Raw genomic sequence first — 21666 nt, forward strand, 5'->3', positions numbered from 1 at the left:
GTGTTGATTAAAGTTTTGTGTTAAGGGGTACAAATGGTTACATATTCAAAGGAAATTTGTACTCATATATAATACCGAGTAAAATCATTAAAACCTTTGATATAAGTCGTATCAATCTTTGTTTACAGCCGAGCCAACAGTACGGCTTGACATAAACATGTGTTTCCAAATCACCAAGATATATATATACTCACATGTCCATAGCAGTGTTTTCTTCAAGTCGGAAGCTGTCGCTGTTCACCACGACGAAGGTGATATCCGTTCTGAAAAAACAGTGACTTCATTAGATACTGTCGCATATTTGAACAAATACATGTACGTCAAAGTGCACGTTGATTTGGTCAATGATAAGCAAGTTACATTGATCTTCTCCTATAGAGAAGGCTAACAGGACAGGAGAGGAGAATGCCATCTTACCCAGTGATGTCAAGGTCCAACACGCTGGATCCTACTTCAGTAAACAGTCGGCCTTGGATTTTCTCGATGATAATGATACGTCCAGTGACATTCTGTAGTGCTTGTCTGTAGAACTCCATCTTTGGTATAACGTTTTCCGGAGGGGTATTCGTCAGAACAAGAATAAACCGGTTCTTGTTTTCAATTAGGTTCACCTGTAACAGATAGCATTATTTCATTAAGCATTATTTCATTAAGACATGCACCCGCGTACAATACGGATATGGTGATGGTTGTCAAGACAACAACACTATCAAACGCTGCATTGATTGTCTTAAGTGTTTACTTACGTAAACATTTGATTCCGCTTGTAGCCGTTCTGACGTCATTGCGTTATCGCTAGCTGTGACCTTGAACACAAACTGGCGCGGGAAGGCTTCCTCGTGGGAGAAGTCCTTTGTGGTGTAGATTTCCCCGTCAAAGTTGATGTAGAAAGGCACCTCATCAAACAGCCCTGGGATGGGGCTGACGGAGTAGGACACTATCCCGTTCAGGCCTAAGTCTGGGTCAGTCGCCTGGCGGAGAAAGGTGCGCGTTACACTTTTGAATACCTCGTCAATGTTATTTATTACAAACATCTTAAACATAGAAAAACAAATTGGAGGCTACTCATATAATTATAATTTTTCAAAACACTCAGTTGAAAAAAAATATCATAGATACATACACTTTAGAAAACACATTTGATTAAAATATTATTTTAAACCAACACATTCCACATTTGAAGAAAGTATTATTTTATGAAAATTACTTTTCTTATCTCTAACTGGAATGTCCAGAAGCCGTGGTGTAAAGGGTTTTCCGGAATACCGGTTTCAATGTCCTACACATAGTGGTGTGTGAACTTACCTGCACTTGAGTGACCTTGCTGTTAGGGGGCGCTGCTATGCTTATAGCCGTCACATATGCCTGCAGGTTAACGACAGGATACACGGGGAAGTTGAACGAGGGGGCGTTGTCGTTGACGTCAGTCACCGACACCAATATGTTGGTGTATTCCCACGTGTTGTATACTGCAACCCATAACAAATAGCAATTAATCGTCGGCCCTGGGAAACTGATAAATTGAGTTGTGGTAACTGAATTATTATATTTAGATGATTGTGGGAGAACATGGTCCTGTAAGAGAAATGAGACAATCTGCTGACGTACCTGCATTGTTGATAGATCGCTTGCTGACAGTAGTCTGGTGATGGACTCCAACAGTGATGTTATACAGGCTTCCTTGCTCTCTGTCCAAGTTCCCGATCATATACAGCTCGCAGTTCTTGCCGTCTCGGGTTGTCCGAACACTGAATATAGCTACAATGAGAACATGTTAATTAATACATCATAAAAATTAACAGTAAATTAAACATGATTTAAACTGATCAATCAAAATCACAATGTTTTTATTTTTCAATTCGATTAGCTTTTGAGATTGGTGTTACTGAATTTATGTTCACACTTACTCCCGACCAAATCAGCATCCCCGTTAATGTAGATGATTCGGCACTCCACATTGAGATCAATGTCTTGATTCTCCGTGTCCAGGACTATCAATGATTTAAAGCGGTTGCCGTCCCCGACCGAGTTCTCCGGTAGCACAACGCTGAAAGAGATAACACGGAAGTTATTAACCATTAAGCCACCACGTTATTCTCTGTGCTCTTTGATAACTCATTCCACTTCAACGAATCGCCCAGTAAAAGTTAAATGAATATTTGAATGGCATCATTTGAAAAGGAAGCATTTACATTTTGAGTATATTGACACGGGGACAATAAAGTCCGGAAGTTGAGCTTTACGACGTCAATTGAATAGTGAAGGCGATGGAGACCGTTGAAGAGACTCACTAATAAATAGGCGCTGTGAAGCCGAGGATCCTGGGCCCTGTACTGGTGCGGGTCACGTTGATGCGAACTGGAACTCGGCTGCTTAACGGTGTCCAGCTCTTGTCAATAGCAATAATATTGAACTGAAAAGACAAAACACATATTCAATGCCTTCATGAAACACAAATCAAATGATATCTTTTTTTTACGAAGACCTCGATTTCCCAACAACTGGAAACTTAAGATTATGACAGGTTTAAATACCTTCGGTCAGGGCCATATACTTACGAAGAATGACGGAGTATCAGTTGATACGAGCGGGTTCCTGATGCTCACGATGCCATCGGAACTGACGTCGAAGTACCACACTGCGTCTTTGTATTTGGGATCAACAATATAATTGAACTCTGCGTTGGGGGTCTGAAATAGTTAAAGATACATTTCATGTTTGAGCTCAATTTATTGACATGACATACAACTTTAAGAAACAGTCCACTCCATGGTGGGTCAGTCAGTGTGGTTTTACGCCGCTTTTAGCAATATTCCAGAAATATCAAGGCCATTTAGGCGGGATACACCAGAAATGGGCTTCACACCTGGTATCCATGTGGGGGGGTCGAACCCGGATCTTCAGCATAACGAGCGGACGCTTCACCATCAGGCTACCCAACCGCCGTCTCTACTCAATGGTTACTGGGATATGACATGTATTGCTTAACGCAATGATTTTCCAAAATAAATTGTTAATGTTTCAATAAAAATAAAATGAACTTACATTTTGATTCAGAGGTACATCCTCATCAGCATCAAGAGCGGTGACAGTGAACAGCGTTCTCCCAACAGCCGCAGTGTCCTCAATAGTTGCCCCATAGCTTGTGGAAGTGAAGCGTGGGGTGTGTATGTTGCGGACAATGTGAATCTCCAGCTGAGCAGTGGCGATCTTGGGAGGCAGGGCGCGGTCAGCAGCTTCAATAGTAATCTGGAGACAAGAGATGGCGCGTTCTATATGTTCTGTAGACCCTTTAAAGTCGTATCTGATATTCCAGATGTATTTTGGTTTCCTGTAATCTTTCATGATTGTAATTTGCTGTTAGTTATTCCGACGTTAGAGTGCCACTTACACAGAAGGTATTTGATATGGTAGATGTGTTTACATTTTGCTGAAATTTCGGACATATCCGACCTTAGCGTGCCACTTACATAAAACGTATCTGGGACACCATGTTTGCTGAGAGTCTGGGCCAGATATATGTCTGCTGATGTCGGACTGATGATGAAGAAGTCGTAGTTATTTCGGAGGGTGGAGCTCTGGAAGCCGGGGAACGTCACGCTGGTGATGCGGTACACTAGCTGGCCGCTTGGCGTCTAGAAGACAACATTATTTATATCATTATGATTGTATACTTGTTACAATCATCATAATCATCGTAATTACATCTATTAATAATTATTATTATTCATGTAATTTTATTAATTTGAAAGGAGTAGAAAGGGTCAAGAAAGTATCACAATTTACAATTTTTAATAGGATACCAATCATTAAAGTATGAAGGCAACTCACGTCACTAGGGTCTGCATCTGTGGCCCTGATGGTTGCTACGACGTCCTGAACAGCCGTGTACTCGGAGATGGTGATGTTGTACGTCGACTGTACAAACACCGGGGTGTTGGGGTTACGTCGCACGGTGACAACCAGGGTAGCCTCACTGCTGCGGTACAGGGCACCTTCACCTGGGTAGTCCCGGGCTCTCACGGTCATCTGGAAAACAGATTGTGTTTATTTCCCATTTTTATAAAGGCCAACATTTTCCATCTGTTAGACATGCCATGACATTCTACCTTGTAGCATTGACTGGAACTTAATGTGGTTGGCAGTCCACAAACATAAATGTCTCTGTCTAGTATGTAGCGGTCACACATCGAGCTAACTATATGGATAACGGTGTTTTAGTTGTGTTTTATGTTCAGACAGGTGATCCTTACAGTGTATACAGCTGCGTTGTCCATCAGCAGAGACGCCGCCACACTCAGCACGCCGGTGTTCTCGTCCACGTTAAAGTACAGCGATGTGGGTATAGTTGACAGGAGAGTGTAGGTGACTCGGCCCTGTAATTGAAACATTACCACATTATTTGTCAGCAATACCTATCAAACGAACCCTGACAAACACATTAAAATTGAAACTGATAATGATCCACGTTTTCCATTTAAATCCTTTTAAGCATTATTCAGGTGACATTTACTAAGTGCCTCAGCTTATACCACAAACAGATAAATGAATGTTTTAAATTTGATTAGTATGGTTTGAAAAGCCGGCTGACTTTCTTCAAACGATGATGAAATTGAGTTAAGAATGTATCTGGCGATGATGAATGATCCCACTTACACCATCAGCATCTGCAGCCTGTACTTGCAGGAGGCTGGTTCCAACAGAAACATCCTCATCGATATCAGTCTCATACACGTCACTGGAGAAAGCAGGACCGTTGCGGTTTCTAACAACGTTGACAGTCACTTGAAGTGCTGAGAATTTAGTAGGGTACCCATTGTCTGTTGCTAGGATACTGAGGACATAACTCAGGGTTGGTTGGCGTCTTCTTGGAGGCTCTTGGTTACCGACAGGGTACCTGTTGTAGGGCTGACGTAGAAGAAGTCGCGCACGTACAGGGTATGGAGTTCTGGGCGTCGATGGTGTACGTTATTCTACCATTATTCCCTGAAACAAATGATAAAATAACTACATTAAGATTAATTTGGAATATAAATTATTAAATTTGAAAATTCTTTAAAAAATTCAATGGTAATAATTCAAATTTTCAAAAATCAAATTTAAAGTACTGATCCTTTTCATATCAAACAGATACAGCAGAGAGAGGATGTGTAGCCTTGTACTCACGATGTCCTTATCTGTAGCATTGAGCTGACCCAGTGAAACGCCCAGAGGGTAATTCTCCGCCAAGTTAAACACCAGGTCATTATGCAAGAAGCTTGGAGCATTGGCGTTCCTGGTAATGACCACTCTGACAATCACTGTGGCGAACACTGCTGCGTCCGTCTGTCTGTAGGCACGTATACGGATAACATAGGACTCCTGAGTGTCTGTTTTGAAGGGTTGGGCCACGCTCACTAGACCCGTATCTGGACTGACGCGGAACAATGTAGAGGCCATTCCGTCACCATTGATCTCATAGATCAGCTTATTCTGAAACAGACAATATCAATATGAATGGCACCGCATGTTATCGCATCTGATAGTTGACGAAAGGTTGTTTACACACAGAAGTTCTGTATTCAATTACGTCTTTTTCATGTTGATGTTGGAGCGTTAACAACTTACATCAAGTGGGTCTGTGGCATTCAGGTCAATCACTACAGTGTCTATTGCTGTGTTCTCAGTCAGACTGACGATGTATTCTGGTTCCTGAAAGAACGGGGTTCCTTCGCGACGAATTCGGATGACCACTGTTACTTCAGAGCTCTGAGTTGGTGTGCCTCGGTCGCTGGCACGAATAGTGAGCTGTCATGGGAAAAACATCAGAACTTTAATTTAAAATATATAGCGTCAAATATAAATATTACTTTTTGATCATTTTGAAAATTATTATCCATACATGTATTTTATAAATAATGGTATTTGACATATTTTATTTGTTGCGGTCCATATATTTCATTAATGATATATTTTCTTACCTCGTAGGTGTCATTAGCAGCGGTTGTGAGGGAGACTCTGGCCGTGATATTTCCAGTCATCATATGAACCTCAAACAACCGTTGCGCCTCTGCTGGACCAGTGAGTGTGTAGACGATCTGACCATTGGGCGTGTCCACAGAGTCGGTGTCCACTGCTTGCACGTGTAGGATAGGGGACAACACGGACATGGTCTCGGACACGGTGACGTCATACTGATCAGGGTTGATGAACACTGGCCGTCCACTGTTTCGCTGGATCACAACTGTAGCAGTAGCGGTGTCAGATCGACTACTGGCGCCCAGATCACGGGAAATTATATTAAACTGTAAAGAAAAACACGTGTCAGCAGGTATTCGGTTGATACAATCATTGTAGTATGGGGATTCGATAAGAATAACGTGAGACTGATGATTAAAACATTTGCACCGAAAATGTTTTAATAGTATTCTTGTGGCTGGTATATTGTTCAGTATTTATCTGGACAGAATTCTACTCACCACGTAGGAGGAAGCGGTGCTCTCTGACAGATCCTTTGTGGTTCTAATAATGCCACTGAAGGGATCCACTGAGAAGAACTCGTTGGCTGGCGAAGTATTGTCTATGTCGTATGTGAAGGTGTTTTCCGGAGCCTGAATAAAAACACAATAAATCAAAGTCACACCTTAGTTATGTTGGATTACATCCTCCATAGCGTAACGGATGTGTGAATGTCATGTGGGGATTACATTGAGGGTTTTTATTGTTATATTGTTATAAACATTTAGATCTGTAGGTGACATGTTTTCAAAGGTTTACTTACGGTAATATCATCATCCGTGGCAGTGACTTGTAGCACGCTTGATCCTACAGGGATGAAGTCGTAGATGGTTTGCATGTACGACTTCGTCACAAAAACTGGGGAATACAGGTTCCTCAACACTCTAATCTGAACTGGCTCTGTTATGACGATCTCTGGACTGCTGGTGTCATAAGCAGATACCAAAAGCTGTGAAAAAACGAAAAACAGTTTTGTGAACTATTTATATTATATTAGTGTCAAAAATTAAACATTGATTTACAATGAAATATGACTTGTATTATAAGCCAGATAAAAAGTCAACTTCACAAAATGCCTGATATTTGTTTTGGGGAAGATCTGTTATTTCGCAACTTACCGTATATTTAGCATAGACATCGGTGTTGAGAGTCAACTCCTGCTTCACTATGATGTTGCCAGTGATGTCGCTGATGGAGAAGTAGTCGGTGCCGGGGGCGATGCCGTCCAGTCGGTACCTCATCATTCCCTTGTTGTCGGGGTCACGGGCGATGACGATCACCACGCTGGAGTTGACTGGCTGTCGGATGGGGACATCCAAGACGTATGGAGCGTTCAGGAACCGTGGGGGACCATTGTCTCGTTGTACAGTTATAACCACGGTCACACGATTTGTTTTGGCTATGCTGGAGGCGCGATTGTCTGAAGCCTCTACTTCGAACTGGAAACGTCATTAAAATATTGGATTAAGATGATGCTATGTGTAATTTGCTTCATTTGTCACACTGGTCATAATGGAACTAAAATGAGAGAATTTATTAGACTGATCATTTTTAAGCTATTATCTTGTTGAATTTCATCATATAACTATATTATATATTATTTGAAGGTTTTGTATGAGCTGATAATTGAGGTGATCACGTACCACAAACTGATTCTTGGACGTGTCCTGCAGAGATGAACCAAGGGAAATAACTCCACTGTCTGGATTCAGATAGAATAGTTTCTGTTCCTCGGCAGTGCCTAGATGGGTGTATGTGAGCTTGTCCTGGAAATAATTAAATATATGCATAAGTACCTTTGTCTTTAATGTATTTCTAGGTGAATAGTAAGTATTTGATGGGCATATAACGTTTGGTAGACATATCGTCTGTAGTAATCACAGAGAAATATTCATGCACATTCAACACAGGAACACCATGACATCGTATAAGGACTCACCCCGTCAGCATCACTAGCGACGACCTGAACCAGGGACTGATACAGGGGGAAGTTCTCTTCCACAGAAGCTTCGTAACTCGCAGAAGAGAAGATGGGACCATTGGAGTTCCTCACTACCCGGATGACGAGATCTGCCTGTGTGCGGTTGTCGGGTCGTGCGGTGTCGTAAATCTGTACCCGAGCCTAAGTAATAGAAATAAATAAGTAAATATAACTTTGTACGGCATTAGTTTGCCACATAATTCATTACGAAGTGTTCATTATTTCCTTGCTGTGTATAGAGTATACCGGACTTGGACCCACCGTGTACGACGTGCGGCCAAGCGTGTCTGAGAGGAGGCTGTTCATGAGGACGATGGCACCAGAAGAAGGGTCGATCTCGAAGAAGCTTTTTGCTGGGAAGACCCCTGTCAGCTCATACTTTATTGTTCCTTGGATATCCGCGTCGTATGCATCTGCAGTGAAGATGGCTCTGTCGACTGGGATGTCCTCGTTCACGTCTATGGTGGCGGGGAGGTTGTTGAACTGAGGGGAGTACAGGTCACGGAGGACGGTCACTTGGACGCTGGCCGTGGCGAACTGACGGTTGCTGCTGGTCATCTCAGTCGCAGTCACGAAGATCTTATAAAAAAATAACCAATAATTAGTATAAAACATTAACACTTGGACTTCTATTTGAAAGAAGAAGAAAATCAGAAAAAGAGCCCAGTAGGTATAGTGTTTATTTCAATGCTCGTACTGTACTTACAGTGTATTCGGTTGCCTTGCTGGTATCATCTGTAAGAGCTTTGGAAACTCGGAGTAAGCAAGTGCTTGCGTCGATGGCAAAGTAGGCTTGTGCGTCCACTGAGCAACTGAGTTGAACCTGGAGGAAGAAATGGTGTTGATTATACATCATCAAACAGAATGCTCATAAAACAGTGGTGTATGTACCGTTATATGACCTCGACTATGTTATTGAAAGGTCAACTTACGCCGTCGGGGTCCGATACGTTGAGTTTCTGGATATATGTTCCCACGTCCACGTCTTCCCTGAGCGTCACTCTGTACGTAGAGGGACTGAACACTGGACCGTTCAGGTTCCGGAGTACCGTTATGTACACTTCGGCAATGGCAGCAAGGTGTGGCACGCTCGTGTCATAGGTACGGACACGAAGCTGCAATGAATGAACATATGGTGTCTGAGTGAACACTGCGTGAAGTTTACGTCATGTACAATATATGAGCTTGAAACAACTGTAGTAAGTGATTCAGTCTATTCGAGGTCAATACGTACCGTGTAGGACCCAAGTCGAAGATTGTCATTGCGGAGGTTTTCCTCAACTGTTATTTCACCAGTCATATTGTGAACCTTGAAGAAACTTGGTGCAGGATAGTTGCCGATAATTTCGTAATACATGCGACCCTGGAAACAATAGGGATAAGTCGTAGATAAAAGGAAAAAACATATTTATAAGGATTGAGAAGCAATCAAATCCTGTTAAATATTTCACAGACATTTTCGGAAATATTTCAGACATATTGTTCACGAAACACATACAGCCAGGTTCTGTCTTGTTGCTTGCACAGCGCTGATGAAACTGCCAACGGCGATGTTTTCGTTGATGTTGACAGCGTATCTACCATTGGATGAGAAGACGGGTACGACAGTGTCGCGGTCGATGCCGATGAAGACTGTTGTTGTCGCAGTGTTTGCAGTTGGGTAGCCATTGTCAGACACTGATACGGTACACTGAAATAGTAAACGAGATGAATTAGAGATATTTCCAAGCAGGATGCAGTGAGTTAGCTTATGGAATCTCAACGATTTTTAAGTTGTCATTCTGTACATATTATAGGAGACTTACTGTAAATGAGCTATCGGCCGTATCCATAACCGACTGCCGGAGGTATATGAAGCCATTATCCGCACCGACATAAAACATGGTGACGCATCGCTCGTCGCCGCGTATATCATATGTAAGACGATCCTGAAAACACAAAGAGGTCTGATTAATGCCTGATTCTTTATGTGTGGCATTTGTACGAAAAGTTTTCAACTATCGGGCGTTTTTTTATATAATGCAAGTAACAGTCCATGAACTGACTCTAGGTAGTTTCGTAACCAAACATTACTTACATTGTCAGCGTCGTTAGCGACGACAGTCAACAGCGATGTTCCTATGCGCGTCGTCTCCGATATGCGTGTGGAGTAGGATTGTTGTTGGAAGTCAGGATGGTTGACGTTCCGCAAGATGGAGATTTTCACGTCCTCTTCGGTGTACAGGTTAGGATTAGCGCTGTCTACAGCTCGGATACGCAGCTGCGAATGAATAATTCCAATTGAATATCAAGAATAACGATTAGTTAATACTGCTGTAAATGCATAAAGGAACATAGTGAGAGGTGATACACATTCCTTACAGAGTGGTGAGGTAACTTACTGGTTAAAGCATTCGCTCATCTCGGGTACAATATTTGAAGCCCATTTCTGGTATTCCCCGCCGTCATATTCTACTAAACACGACTTAAAAGTATATATATTTGTTTTTATCCGATACACTTACAACATAGTTCATGGCGCGGTCATTCCTGAGGTCACCTCTGACAACAATGTTGCCACCAGAGGTAACCATGAAGAAGGTTGGTGCTGGCGGAACCCCCATCACGCTGTACTGGATTGAACCCTACAAGAGAAATGAGTATATAGATAAGCAAGAAGAAAAACACTGTTCAGTTTAAGCAAGAACGAGAGTTCTATTACAGCTGAAGAGATGAAGACTCTAAACTTGTTTCACATCTTACACTTGATGAATTCGCAAACAGAATTCCTGATCACGTGGTCCAGATTCCTACCTGCTGGTCTTGATCGGTGGCGGTGACGGTGAATATAGTCGAGGCGTTGGCTGTGGTCTCGGGGATCACCACAACGAGTGGGGAATTCTCGAACCGTGGGGCAAACTCATCCCTCCGTACATACACGACAACCTCCGCCCGCGACTCGCGAGGTGGCCGACCGCTGTCAGTGGCACGGACTGTCATCTGCAAGGTAGATGTGGCAAGGATAAACACTGTGCTTACATTGAAGACATTGCTTACTTCAGATTGAATATATACTGAATATTATTAGTAAATATTTTATACATTAGGGGAAAAACTGTGCTTGAATGACTCAAAGCCAAACAAGTGCAACGTGTTTCTTCCTTTTTCTAACTTTTGACCATTTTCAGTAGCATGAAAAACTCAACCATGAGGAAACTTCATTAATGTAAAACGTCAGCCTTTTTCTAACAATATTACAACTCCTTCTTTCTACTAAAACATCTAACAAGATTACTTACCGCGAACGTATTAGCACTTGACGCTGAGAGTGGTTGTCTAAGGAAAATAGCTCCGGTTGGTCGCTCAATGAAGAAAAACGAAAGTGCAGATCCACCGCTGTTATCGGCGACGATGTCATACGAAATTGTGTCCTGAAAACACCGGGAACAGTGTCATTAAACATTTAAAGGATATAATATATGGTTGGAGGAATTCCTGTTTGTTAATGCTTTGTTGTTTTTACAGGATGCTTCGAGACACTCACCCCATCAAGATCCGAAGCTGTCACGTTCAGAACCGGGACACCGAGAGGGAAATCGTCCTCAACAGCCTGAGAATATCGGGTCTGAGTTAGTGTTGGTGCGTTCAGATTGCGCCCGACAGACACCAAGACATCAGCGGAGAGTCTTTGAGCGGGAACCAGGTTATCGTAGACAACCACACGGAGCTGAAAATTGTAAAAACAATATGTGAGACTATTCTTTCATATGAATCGGTCCGTTGTTTTGGGAAGGTTAACACAGGTCCATCAATTTGGTTGACTTAATGAGTACTATCAGTACTTACTGTGTATTCAGTGCGAGCGAGACCGTCATTCTTCAACGACTGTATCACAGTGATATGACCAGTGACGTTATTGATTCCAAAGAAGCTCTGTGCTGGATAGAATCCCACAGCTTCGTATACCAGGGTACCCTAAAAGACGACAAATACATTTAACGATCACAAATACCAAATCTCTGCAACAGTAAATATGTAAATATGTTGCTGACATTATCGTTTATGTGAACCTTGACAACGTACCCTTTGGTCGTTGTCGACTGCGGCGACGGAGAGGATGGTGTCGTTTACAGGGCGTGTTTCGCCGATGGTCACTGTGTAGGGAAGGCCAACGAACTGAGGCAAGAACTTGTTTCTTCTGACAGTGATGGTCACAGTCGCGTCGTTGCTACGTTGAGGAATGCGGCTGTCACTTGCACGAACCGACAACTAAAATAAAACATGTGTGATTAGAGCATTGTAACCCACAAATATCTATTTCTATAGACGTTTACAGCGGCTGTATTATATCCTTCACTAGAATCAGTGCCTACCAAAAAGCTGTTCTGGACTGTTGATTCAAGACTCTTGGTCAGGAAGATGACTCCGGTGTCTGGGTTGAGGTAGAAGTAGTCGGCGAGGCTGGAGCTTAACATGCTGTAACGGATGTTGTCCTAAAAACAAACAACAAGCGATTAAAATATAGCACTAAACATTCTTTAGTGAAAGAAAGCGGATGTCTGGAACCATCTGTTTATGGATGGTATCAACTATTTATACTTACGTTATCTGCATCCTCCGCAGTTATGTTGATGACTCGTTGTCCTAAAGCGAACTCTTCTGGCAGCTCGATGGTATATGGTTCTCTGATGAAGATAGGTGGGTTGTCGTTCCTTGCGATGAAGATGCTGATGGTGGCTGTCGCTATTTGAGACATGAACGCTGAGTCGTGTGCCTTGACACGGAGGACATAGTTCTGGTTGCTGTCTAGCAGCAGGTTGGAACGGACTGTCACCACCCCCGTGGTGGAGTTGATGGCGAAGTAGCTGGGGGCTGGGGCGTCACCGACAATTTCATACGTGATGGTGCCCTGAAATTGATAGTGCTTGTTAACATTCGGTTCCTGGGGAGTTATAGGCGTAAATTGTTGGACCATTAGTCCATGAAATCCATTTACCGCTATGAAAGAAGCAAAGTGTACCTGTTTGTCAGAGTCAATGGCACTGACACCGTAGACCGACGTGCCAATCTGTGTCTTTTCTGAAACACTGAATGAGTATGGCCCTTGGACAAAGCGCGGAGGCTGGCTTCTCGCAACAGTTACAAACACTGTTGTATTTGTCAGTCTGACCGGATTACGCTGATCGGAGGCCTGTACGAACATCTGTAATGGAAAAGATGTCACATTTTATGTTTAAGAGCGGGAGGAAATTTATCTTGTTGAACATATATTCCAAGTGACATCAAAGACGTCTTAGTATATAAGCGTGACCTTGACCTTCGTGAAACACGGTACGTACCTGGTACTGTTGTGTTGGACTCTCATAGAGGCGTTTCTTCAGGAAGATGTCCCCTGAGCTGGGGGAAATGTAGAAATACTCCAGTGCCTCCATACCTCCCACAAGCGAATAGACTGGGACATCCTAAAACAGGAATCGTCAAATTAGCAACTTGCTTCGTTTACAACAAAAATATTCACATTACGTTTCAAATCATGTACGTGTACTACATCTAAAATACAAATGCGATATATTTATTACCGTTTGATGTATCAACGGTAACAACGTCTTACCCCATCAGCATCAGTTGCAGTGACGGTGATGATCCGGGACCCTACAGTGGTAAACTCCAGAACTGACTTGGCATGCTCGTTGGCGGTGAAGACGGGTCCGCTGGGGTTACGGATTACACTGATGGTGACGGTGCTGTAGCCGATGTTGGTTGGATAGAACGTGTCGTAGGCTTGTACTCGAAGCTGAAATAATAAAATGATAATGTAGTCTTAAATCAAATGGTCACATCTAGTTACAGTTTAGTGATGTGTTGAAGTTATTTATATGTTGTGCATTTCTGTTCGAGCAAATTAACTTACTGTATATAGAACAAGACTATCCTGGATCAGAGGAGTCTTGACGTATACTGCTCCAGAAGTTGAGTCGATCCTGAAGAAAGCCAGAGCTGAGCCATCGCCAATCGCTTCATACACAATATCTTCCTGTAATAAAACAGTCAGGTTTAGTTCATAAATCGTACACGTATCAGTTCTATTACCGGTATGATATCGCTATTATTGTATACTGACGTAGATCTATACAACATCCCACTTACCCTTCTGTCCTTGTCAGCAGCCTGCACCACAACAATAGGCTGTGAGGTGTTCACTTCAGTAGTCTCAGTGATAGCTGTAACGTAGGTCATCTGAGTAAAGACAGGCGGGAACTGATCTCTGTCTATGTTGATCTGGACGGTGGTAGTGCTGAAGAGTTCAGGGAACGCCTGGTCGCGGACTTGCACAGTGAACTGTAAAGTACATCATATGAGAGTTTTACACTTCAAATAGTATGTATCTTTCATTTACTCATACACACGAAAGAGTGATATTCAGTTATTCCACCCACAAGTGTTCTGACAAACATACAGGTAGTAGGCACTTACTGTGTATTGTCGGGAGGTGCCCTCTTTAAGAGGTTTCCGGACACTGATGACGCCTGTTGAAGCACTCAAGAAGAAGAATTCAGCTGCATCTCGACCGTTAACGTCTAACTGGTTAAACTGGTACATTGGGATGTCCTGGGAAAAGAAGGGGATTACTTATGTAATACACTGTTGGTGTTACATCAGGTTATTCCATAGGTACTACTAAGGATGAATTAAGAGAGGTGGTATTGCTGGGAACTTACCCCGTCAGCATCAGTAGCAGTGATCTGCAGGACACTGGCTCCCTGGACTGTGGACTCGGGGATGGTCACCACGTAAACGCCTTTGCTGAAGACGGGGGCGTTGGGGTTGCGGTTGATGTCGATCAATACGTCTACGGCAACACGGATTTCAGGACGCAAAGTCTCATATGCCTCGACTCGCAACTGTAAAGTAGCGTCCCAGTTAGATACAGCGTAAGGACAAATGCATGTGTATGTAAAAAAACATGTTCATATTACACATGAATATTAAAATTTTAATACAAGTAATTACATTCTTAAGGATGGGCTTAAAACCACCCTTTGTAGCTGTTCACTACAAACACTCACCACATAAAGAAGCGTCTTATATGTATCAGCCCCAAAGTTGTTCTTCAGAGTTATCTGCCCGTTACTCGGGTTCAAGGTGAAATACTCGGTTCCAGGGAAGTAACCCACCAAATCATACCGGATCTCATTCTGAAAAAACAGAAATAGTCAAAGGTTAAAAGTGGAAACTGCAATAACGTTAACCTTTCAGTTTTAGCAACAACAAACACTGGAGAAGTGATCTTGAAGCTTAATAGGGGAGGTGATCTACTTACGCCCAAATCTGGATCAACTGCCCGGACATTGATGACCGATGAGTTGAGGGGCCTATTGACGTCAACGGTTGCTCTGTATTGTGCGTCAAGGAACACAGGTGGGTTGTCGGTCACACGAACTATTATAATCCGAACTGATGCTTGTGCAAATCGGCCTCGGTTGTCCTCTGCCTTGAGATTGATCTGTTGGCGAGATAAAGTTTACGTGTTATACATATCCAAGTATAGTATTTACTATCAAAGGACAGGAATTTCGAGTAGTCAATACGGAACGTAAGTGATGATCTAGTACTTACTGTGTACAGGTCTTCAGGAGCTCCACTGAGCGCTTTTTTGGTGCTTATGATCCCAGCATCTCGGTCAAGGAAGAAGTATTGTGTTCCACTCGATGTGGCGTTTACAAGCTGGTACGTCACGACGTCCTGAAACACCAACATAGATCACATGTTAACAGAAGTAAATACAGTCAGTCTATGAAATACAGTTTTAGGTCTCTATACATACATACCACTAACTGCCTACTGTGAGGAAATACCCATAGACTTACCCCTGCATCTTGGTCCACTGCAGTGATTTGGAGGATGCTGGTACCAATCACGACATCTTCGGACACCTGTGTTTCATATGTTGCGGATGGGAGGAAGCTAGGGCCGTTTTCATTACGTATAACAACGATGGTTACATCACTGGTGGCTCTGGCTGTGGGATACGCAGTATCAAAGGCGACCACTCTCAGCTGAAATAGCAAAGCCCAGTTGTTAATTAGAAGAAAGATTTTGTTGTCAATATAGTGTATAAGCAGCCGAATAAGATGGCCAGAGGAGTGACTAGCGGGGAACTACTTACAGTGTATGACGTGAACAGAAGGCCATCTGTCAACAGACTACGGATGATCCTGATGTTGCCGCTGGTCGCCTCAACATTGAAGAAGGATGTTGCTGGGTAAACGCCTATGGCTTCGTACTGTATAGACCCTTTCATGTCACTGTCCCGAGCACTGACCGCAACAATGGTGGAATTGATCTCCCGGGTTTCAGGAACGCTGATAGCATAGGGTCCTCCCACAAAGAATGGTGCACTGTTGTCCCGTGTCACGGAAATCAGTACTAGGGCAGTAGCAGTTTGTTCAGGAATTCTCTGATCTGTTGCTTTGACTGTCAGCTGAAACGTACAATATCTGTGTGAGTATGGGGGGTACGATATTTACCTACTGGTAATGGTATGGCAGGAATAGATTGTGCTGGGTATTGATGCAGGCAGAACTCACCGAGTATCTTGTGGCTGTGGAAGCCGAGAGGAGCTTCCTGAGAGAGATGAGGCCATTGTCAGGGTTGATGTAGAAGAGATTCTCGTCAATTGATAAGGACATGAGAGAGTATCGGAGTACATCCTGCAAAATCACAATACGTATGGTATAAATATTTTTTTCACGGATATAGCTGAAAAGGGATCGAAGCCTTTATATTTTAACATTTCTATATAATGTTTTTATAGCTCACCCCATCGGAGTCAACAGCGGTGGCATTGATGAGGCTGTCGCCAAGAGGGTACGTCTCTGATACAGTCGCTTCATAAGGATCTTGCAGGAAGCGAGGTCCACTTGGGTTCCTCAAAACATTGACCGTTACATCAGCTGTCGTCTTTCTCTGGGGATGCTTGTCATCGTAAGCCAATACCTGGAACTGTACAAACCAGGGAAAAGAATTAATAGCAAAACAAACAGAACAATGTAGGCGGAAATATGTCTTTACATGAAATGTACACAAATGTTTATCCAGTGAAGGTGTATTTACTCACCACGATTTGAAGTCTGCTATCGAGGAGGAGACTTGATCTGAGAGTTATCGCCCCTGATGCGGGATTGACGTCAAAGTAGGCACTGCCAGGAAGCACCTGCTCATATACAATCTGGCCAATCAGATCTTGATCTATGGCTGAGACATTGAGAAGGGTTGCCTGGGTGCTCGCCTCTGTGGCCTCTGGAAGAACGATCTCATATGGAAGGTTTTGGAAAACCGGAGAGAACTGATTCCTGATAATGTCGATTCCTGCTGAGGAATTAGCACACTGTCTAGGAATACCGTTGTCACACGCTCTTAGGAGTATCTGTAAGAAAATTACAATATGTTATGTTTCATGTTTAAAAAATAATATGAGTCCGATGATAAACAACTCTTAGGTATATGTAACATTCTTACCAGAACTTGGATGATGTCGGCGTTGAGGACTGACTCCCTGAGAGTGATTATACCAGTTTGGCGTTCAATGTAGAAGTAAGGACTTGTCAGACCAAAAGGCACCGAAATTTGACTGAGGATTTCATAGGTGACAATATCCTGCGATAAAATCAGAAACACAATTTATGCAATGACATCACAAAGGAAATACATAAAAAAAAGGATTAAATACAACTATAATCAGGATTGTGTTTCAAACGCTTGATAACTTACATCAGCATCCCTGTCATTGGCTGTAACGTTGAGAACACTAGTCCCCGCCATCATGGTCTCCGAGATGGTCTGGATGTAAGCGGACTGCAGCCACTGTGGTCTGTTAGGGTTCCTCACTACGGTGATAGCCACTGTTGAGGTTGCTCGTACCATAGGTCGGATTGTATCATAAGCAATTATCCGGGCCTGGAAAGCGAAATCACTTGTAAAAATACAATGTATGTGTAACGTCCCACCAATATGGAAAATGTGTCGTTCATTTCGACCAGCTTATCATAACATTTAGCTGCAAGAAAATCCATGCAAAACATTATGCATCATTAAATTCACACTTACCACATATTTAGCCGCCCTGAGACTGTCACTCTTTAGGTTGTCAGTTGTGACAATCTGCCCAGTCTGTATGTCCACGCTGAAGAAACTCTGGGTAGGATAATCTCCAATGAGTTCGTAGTTGATGGCGCCGAGAAGATCACCATCCTGTGCAGTTACGTTGAAGACGCTACTGCCTACTGGTATGGCTTCGTTCACGATGGTGCTGTAATCCTGTGTGTTTATAAAGAAGGGGGCAGCCTGGTCTCTGATAACGGTGATGAGAGCGAGGACGGGTGTTTTCTGTTCAGGGTTGCCTTGATCTCGAGCTATGATCGACATCTGATAATAGAACAATATGTACATTTTATTGAACTTTCTGGATAAAACACTTATTGTTCAGTTATGTGAATATTAAACTTCTGAACAAAATAATAATATTCCCTAAAATAACATTCCCAGTAAAAATCTGTATCATATGACCTTTGCCAGTGTAAAAGAGGGCGGTGGGGTAGCCTAGTGGTTAAAGCGTTCGCTCGTCACGCGGAAGACTCGGGTTCAATTCCCCACATGGGTACAATGGGTGAAGCCCATTTCTGGTGTCCCCCGCCGTAATATTGCTGGAATATTGGTATAAGTGGTTAAAAACCATACTCACTCACTCACTCAGTGTAAAAGATATGATATGTTACCCACCCTATAACCAGATCTGGATGAGGATGTGAGGGGTTCCCGGATGCTGATGAGCCCAGTGTCACTGGACAGGAAGAAGTACTGGAGAGTGTCATTGTCACCGGTTGCCTCGTAGATCACTCGGTCCTTTGAACAAACCATTATAAATGTCAGTGAAAGGACATCAACTGTAAATGTTAAATGGAAGTGATTTCATATTTATAGAAGATACCATAGTATTGGTGCAGAACGTACCCCATCAGCGTCGGTCGCGGAAACCTGCAGTATACCGACACCAACACTAGCCGTCTCGTTGATGGTTACACGGTAGGGTGACTGGGTGAACTGTGGAGCGTAGATGTTACGCGATACCCTGATGTCAACTGTGGCAGTGGCGACCTCGGTCGGGTAGGCGGTGTCGATAACTGTCAGTCTTAGCTGAAACATACATTTTAAATATGTCACAGGAAGGAATCAATGTAGATATTCTCGTTTTAGAATTATATATTTGTCAATAGGTGTATTGTAATGCCCGTGAGGTATATGTCCTTGTGTCCATACTTACGGTGTAGTTGAAATTGGCATTGTCTGTCCGGAGGTTGTTCTTCAGAGTGATGACGCCGTTGGTGGAGTTGATGCCAAAGTAAAAGGGGCCGATACTGTTGCCGATCACTCTGTACTCTAGTTCTTCCTGGAAACATATTTTCAGCTCATTTCAATTTTATAGCGTATTTTCATGGGAATATCACTTCTTGTATTATGTTATCTAGTTCTTATTTCATTGCTAATCTTCGAACACTGTAAACGTAATAAGACAATGTTCACTATTCTTTACACTTACCACAAGGTCTCTGTCAAATGCCGATGGTCTGAAGACCACGGTGCCTACAGGGACGGTCTCCTCAAGGCTGGTAATGTACGGCGTCTGTGAGAACACGGGCAGGAACTGGTCTCTCTGGACGTTGATCACGACGACAGCGAACGACTCCTTTTCATTGTCTCGCTGATCACGTGCTCGGACCAACATCTAGGACAATAAATGGCCAGATTAGTAAGGAAATCATACAAGCTTCACGCACAGGCCCTCGTGTCTTTGCGAGGATTAATGATTTAAAAAAATATTGTTTTTGAGATGACCCCCGACTCGAAATGCTTCACAGTACAATTCATTATGTCATAATGTATTATACTGTGAAGCATTTCGAGTCGGGGGTCATCTCAAAATTTTGAATATATTTTATAAAATCTCTAATCATCGCAAAGACACGAGGGCCTGTGGCTTCAAGTGCATATTGTCACAGACGGAGTCAGTCAGAAGAGGCAGAGTACCAACACATGAATCTGAAACATACCGTGAATCTGGCAGTGTCGACCGTGTCGTCTGTTAGAGGTTTACGGAGGTAGATGACCCCTGACTGTTCCAGGATGTAGAAGTACTCTAGAGCCAGGAGGCTGTTGGAAGCACTGGCGCTGTTGTCAAGTTCCAGGTTGAATCGCAGAACGTCCTGTAAATCAAGCCAAGAACATTTTGACTGATGTATCTTTGACTTCCATAATCCGTGATGTGCAGTTAGATTTGTAAACACATCTGAATATTGTGAGTTGTCTAATGATCTTGAAACAATGAAATGAATAGTTACCCCGTCAGGATCGCTGGCCATGACCTGTTGTACGACAGACCCAAGATTCTGGTGTTCTGGGATAGTTATCTCATACCGGCTGCTTGTGAAGATGGGAGGGCTGGGGTTCCTCAGAACCTGGATACTCAGTAGAGCAGTTGCAGTCCTTCCGGGGGAGGCGCTGTCAAATGCGGCCACACGCAGCTGCACGAACATAAATTATTGTACATTTAGGTACAGATTTGGCTTTGTGAACCACCTCTACGTTTTCAGAAACGAAATAATTTAAAATGAAATGACATATTCGTATGATATAGAAAAACGTCGCTGTATACATATGAAATACTTACAGCATATTTGGATGCGACATCATCTCTGATGTTGTTGCGGACGGTGACGATGCCATTTGTTTGGTTAATGTTGAAGTAGTAAGGAGCTTGCAGGTCTCCGGTAGCCGTGTACACAATGGTGCCCTTGATGTCGGAGTCGATGGCGGAGACCCTGTAGACTGATGTGCCGATGTTTGTTGTCTCTAAGACAACCGTGTCGTAGGGCAGTTGGACGAACTGGGGTGGTGCCTCATCGCGGATGATGTTAACGATGACGTTGGCTGTTGAGGTTCGTTCTGGATTTGACTGGTCACTCGCGATAACGTTAAACTGGACGAAGGTAAATGAGATATCAGAGTGGTCAGAGCAAATGAAGTCTGCTATAATCGTTACTGATTGTCACAACTCAACGTTAACATTAACAGTTTATGTATAATAGTTATTGGTATTTTGCAATAATTGTTTCACAATACGAATGTTTTACTTACTCTAAACTGGCGATCATTGACAGACAAAAGGTTTTTTCTCAATGAAATGTAACCCGTGTCTTCGTTCAGGTAGAAGAATTCGTTGTCAAGGGTATCGCCCTTGAGACTATATCGGATGACGTCCTAGAAGAAAATTAACACCATTAAAACAGGGTTCAATCTCAAGATTTATTCCATAGAATTCTAATACTTATGCGATAAGAGAAAACTGTATATCACGAAATATGATCTTACGTTGTCCAAGTCAGTAGCGTTGACATCAACGATAAGGGCTCCAAGGGATGTGTTTTCATCTATCTGTCGTTCATACACTTGGGGGTTGAATGTCGGACCATTCGGGTTCCTGTCCACGAAGATGGTGGCTGTTGCGGTTGCTCTATTGCTGGGGTACACCGTGTCGAAAGTAACCATTGTTACCTGCAATATTAATATTACGATAACCTTTCGACTACATAGTTCGAAATGCAATCCGAATGTCAGACATATGTTCATGTAATTTACAGTCACTTGTGAAAGAA

General features: G+C 42.9%; 1 protein-coding gene across 1 annotated transcript; it reads right to left on the bottom strand.

The window, feature by feature from the left end:
* Positions 1 to 2290: 2290 nt before the first annotated feature.
* LOC124286671 (protocadherin Fat 4-like) lies at positions 2291 to 21559 on the bottom strand. Its single transcript, XM_046723076.1, has 56 exons — positions 21383 to 21559; positions 21149 to 21271; positions 20682 to 20990; positions 20353 to 20535; positions 20065 to 20217; positions 19554 to 19739; positions 19278 to 19403; positions 18968 to 19150; positions 18737 to 18859; positions 18065 to 18382; positions 17729 to 17914; positions 17477 to 17614; positions 17076 to 17384; positions 16778 to 16960; positions 16546 to 16668; positions 16125 to 16439; positions 15826 to 16014; positions 15575 to 15700; positions 15279 to 15461; positions 15025 to 15153; positions 14677 to 14859; positions 14432 to 14566; positions 14105 to 14296; positions 13869 to 13991; positions 13569 to 13751; positions 13297 to 13419; positions 12978 to 13160; positions 12561 to 12866; positions 12331 to 12450; positions 12041 to 12226; positions 11502 to 11684; positions 11257 to 11388; positions 10772 to 10957; positions 10483 to 10602; positions 10056 to 10238; positions 9784 to 9906; positions 9477 to 9668; positions 9213 to 9341; positions 8911 to 9093; positions 8685 to 8801; positions 8240 to 8557; positions 7937 to 8119; positions 7641 to 7763; positions 7116 to 7436; positions 6761 to 6946; positions 6459 to 6590; positions 5961 to 6284; positions 5608 to 5787; positions 5167 to 5472; positions 4657 to 4908; positions 4254 to 4376; positions 3832 to 4029; positions 3471 to 3635; positions 3046 to 3249; positions 2559 to 2690; positions 2291 to 2413 (listed from the first exon to the last, which is right to left on the bottom strand). The coding sequence occupies exons 1-56, from the start codon at positions 21557 to 21559 to the stop codon at positions 2291 to 2293; spliced, it is 10314 nt and encodes a 3437-aa protein (XP_046579032.1).
* Between the last annotated feature and the right edge of the window lie 107 nt (positions 21560 to 21666).

The sequence above is a fragment of the Haliotis rubra genome, unplaced genomic scaffold (assembly GCF_003918875.1).
Source record: "Haliotis rubra isolate DU_JTF1 unplaced genomic scaffold, ASM391887v1 Scf39, whole genome shotgun sequence".
Lineage (NCBI taxonomy): Eukaryota > Metazoa > Mollusca > Gastropoda > Lepetellida > Haliotidae > Haliotis > Haliotis rubra.

What these genes read in the sequence shown, in the direction of transcription:
- LOC124286671 (XM_046723076.1), bottom strand. Translation starts at nt 21,559, where the DNA reads ATGGTTACTTTCGACACGGTGTACCCCAGCAATAGAGCAACCGCAACA. An exon ending in CTCCTGAAGACCTGTACACA is followed by an intron (nt 15,462 to 15,574) that starts GTAAGTACTAGA and finishes TCTCGCCAACAG; the next exon opens with ATCAATCTCAAGGCAGAGGA. An exon ending in CCATTGACTCTGACAAACAG is followed by an intron (nt 12,867 to 12,977) that starts GTACACTTTGCT and finishes TATCAATTTCAG; the next exon opens with GGCACCATCACGTATGAAAT.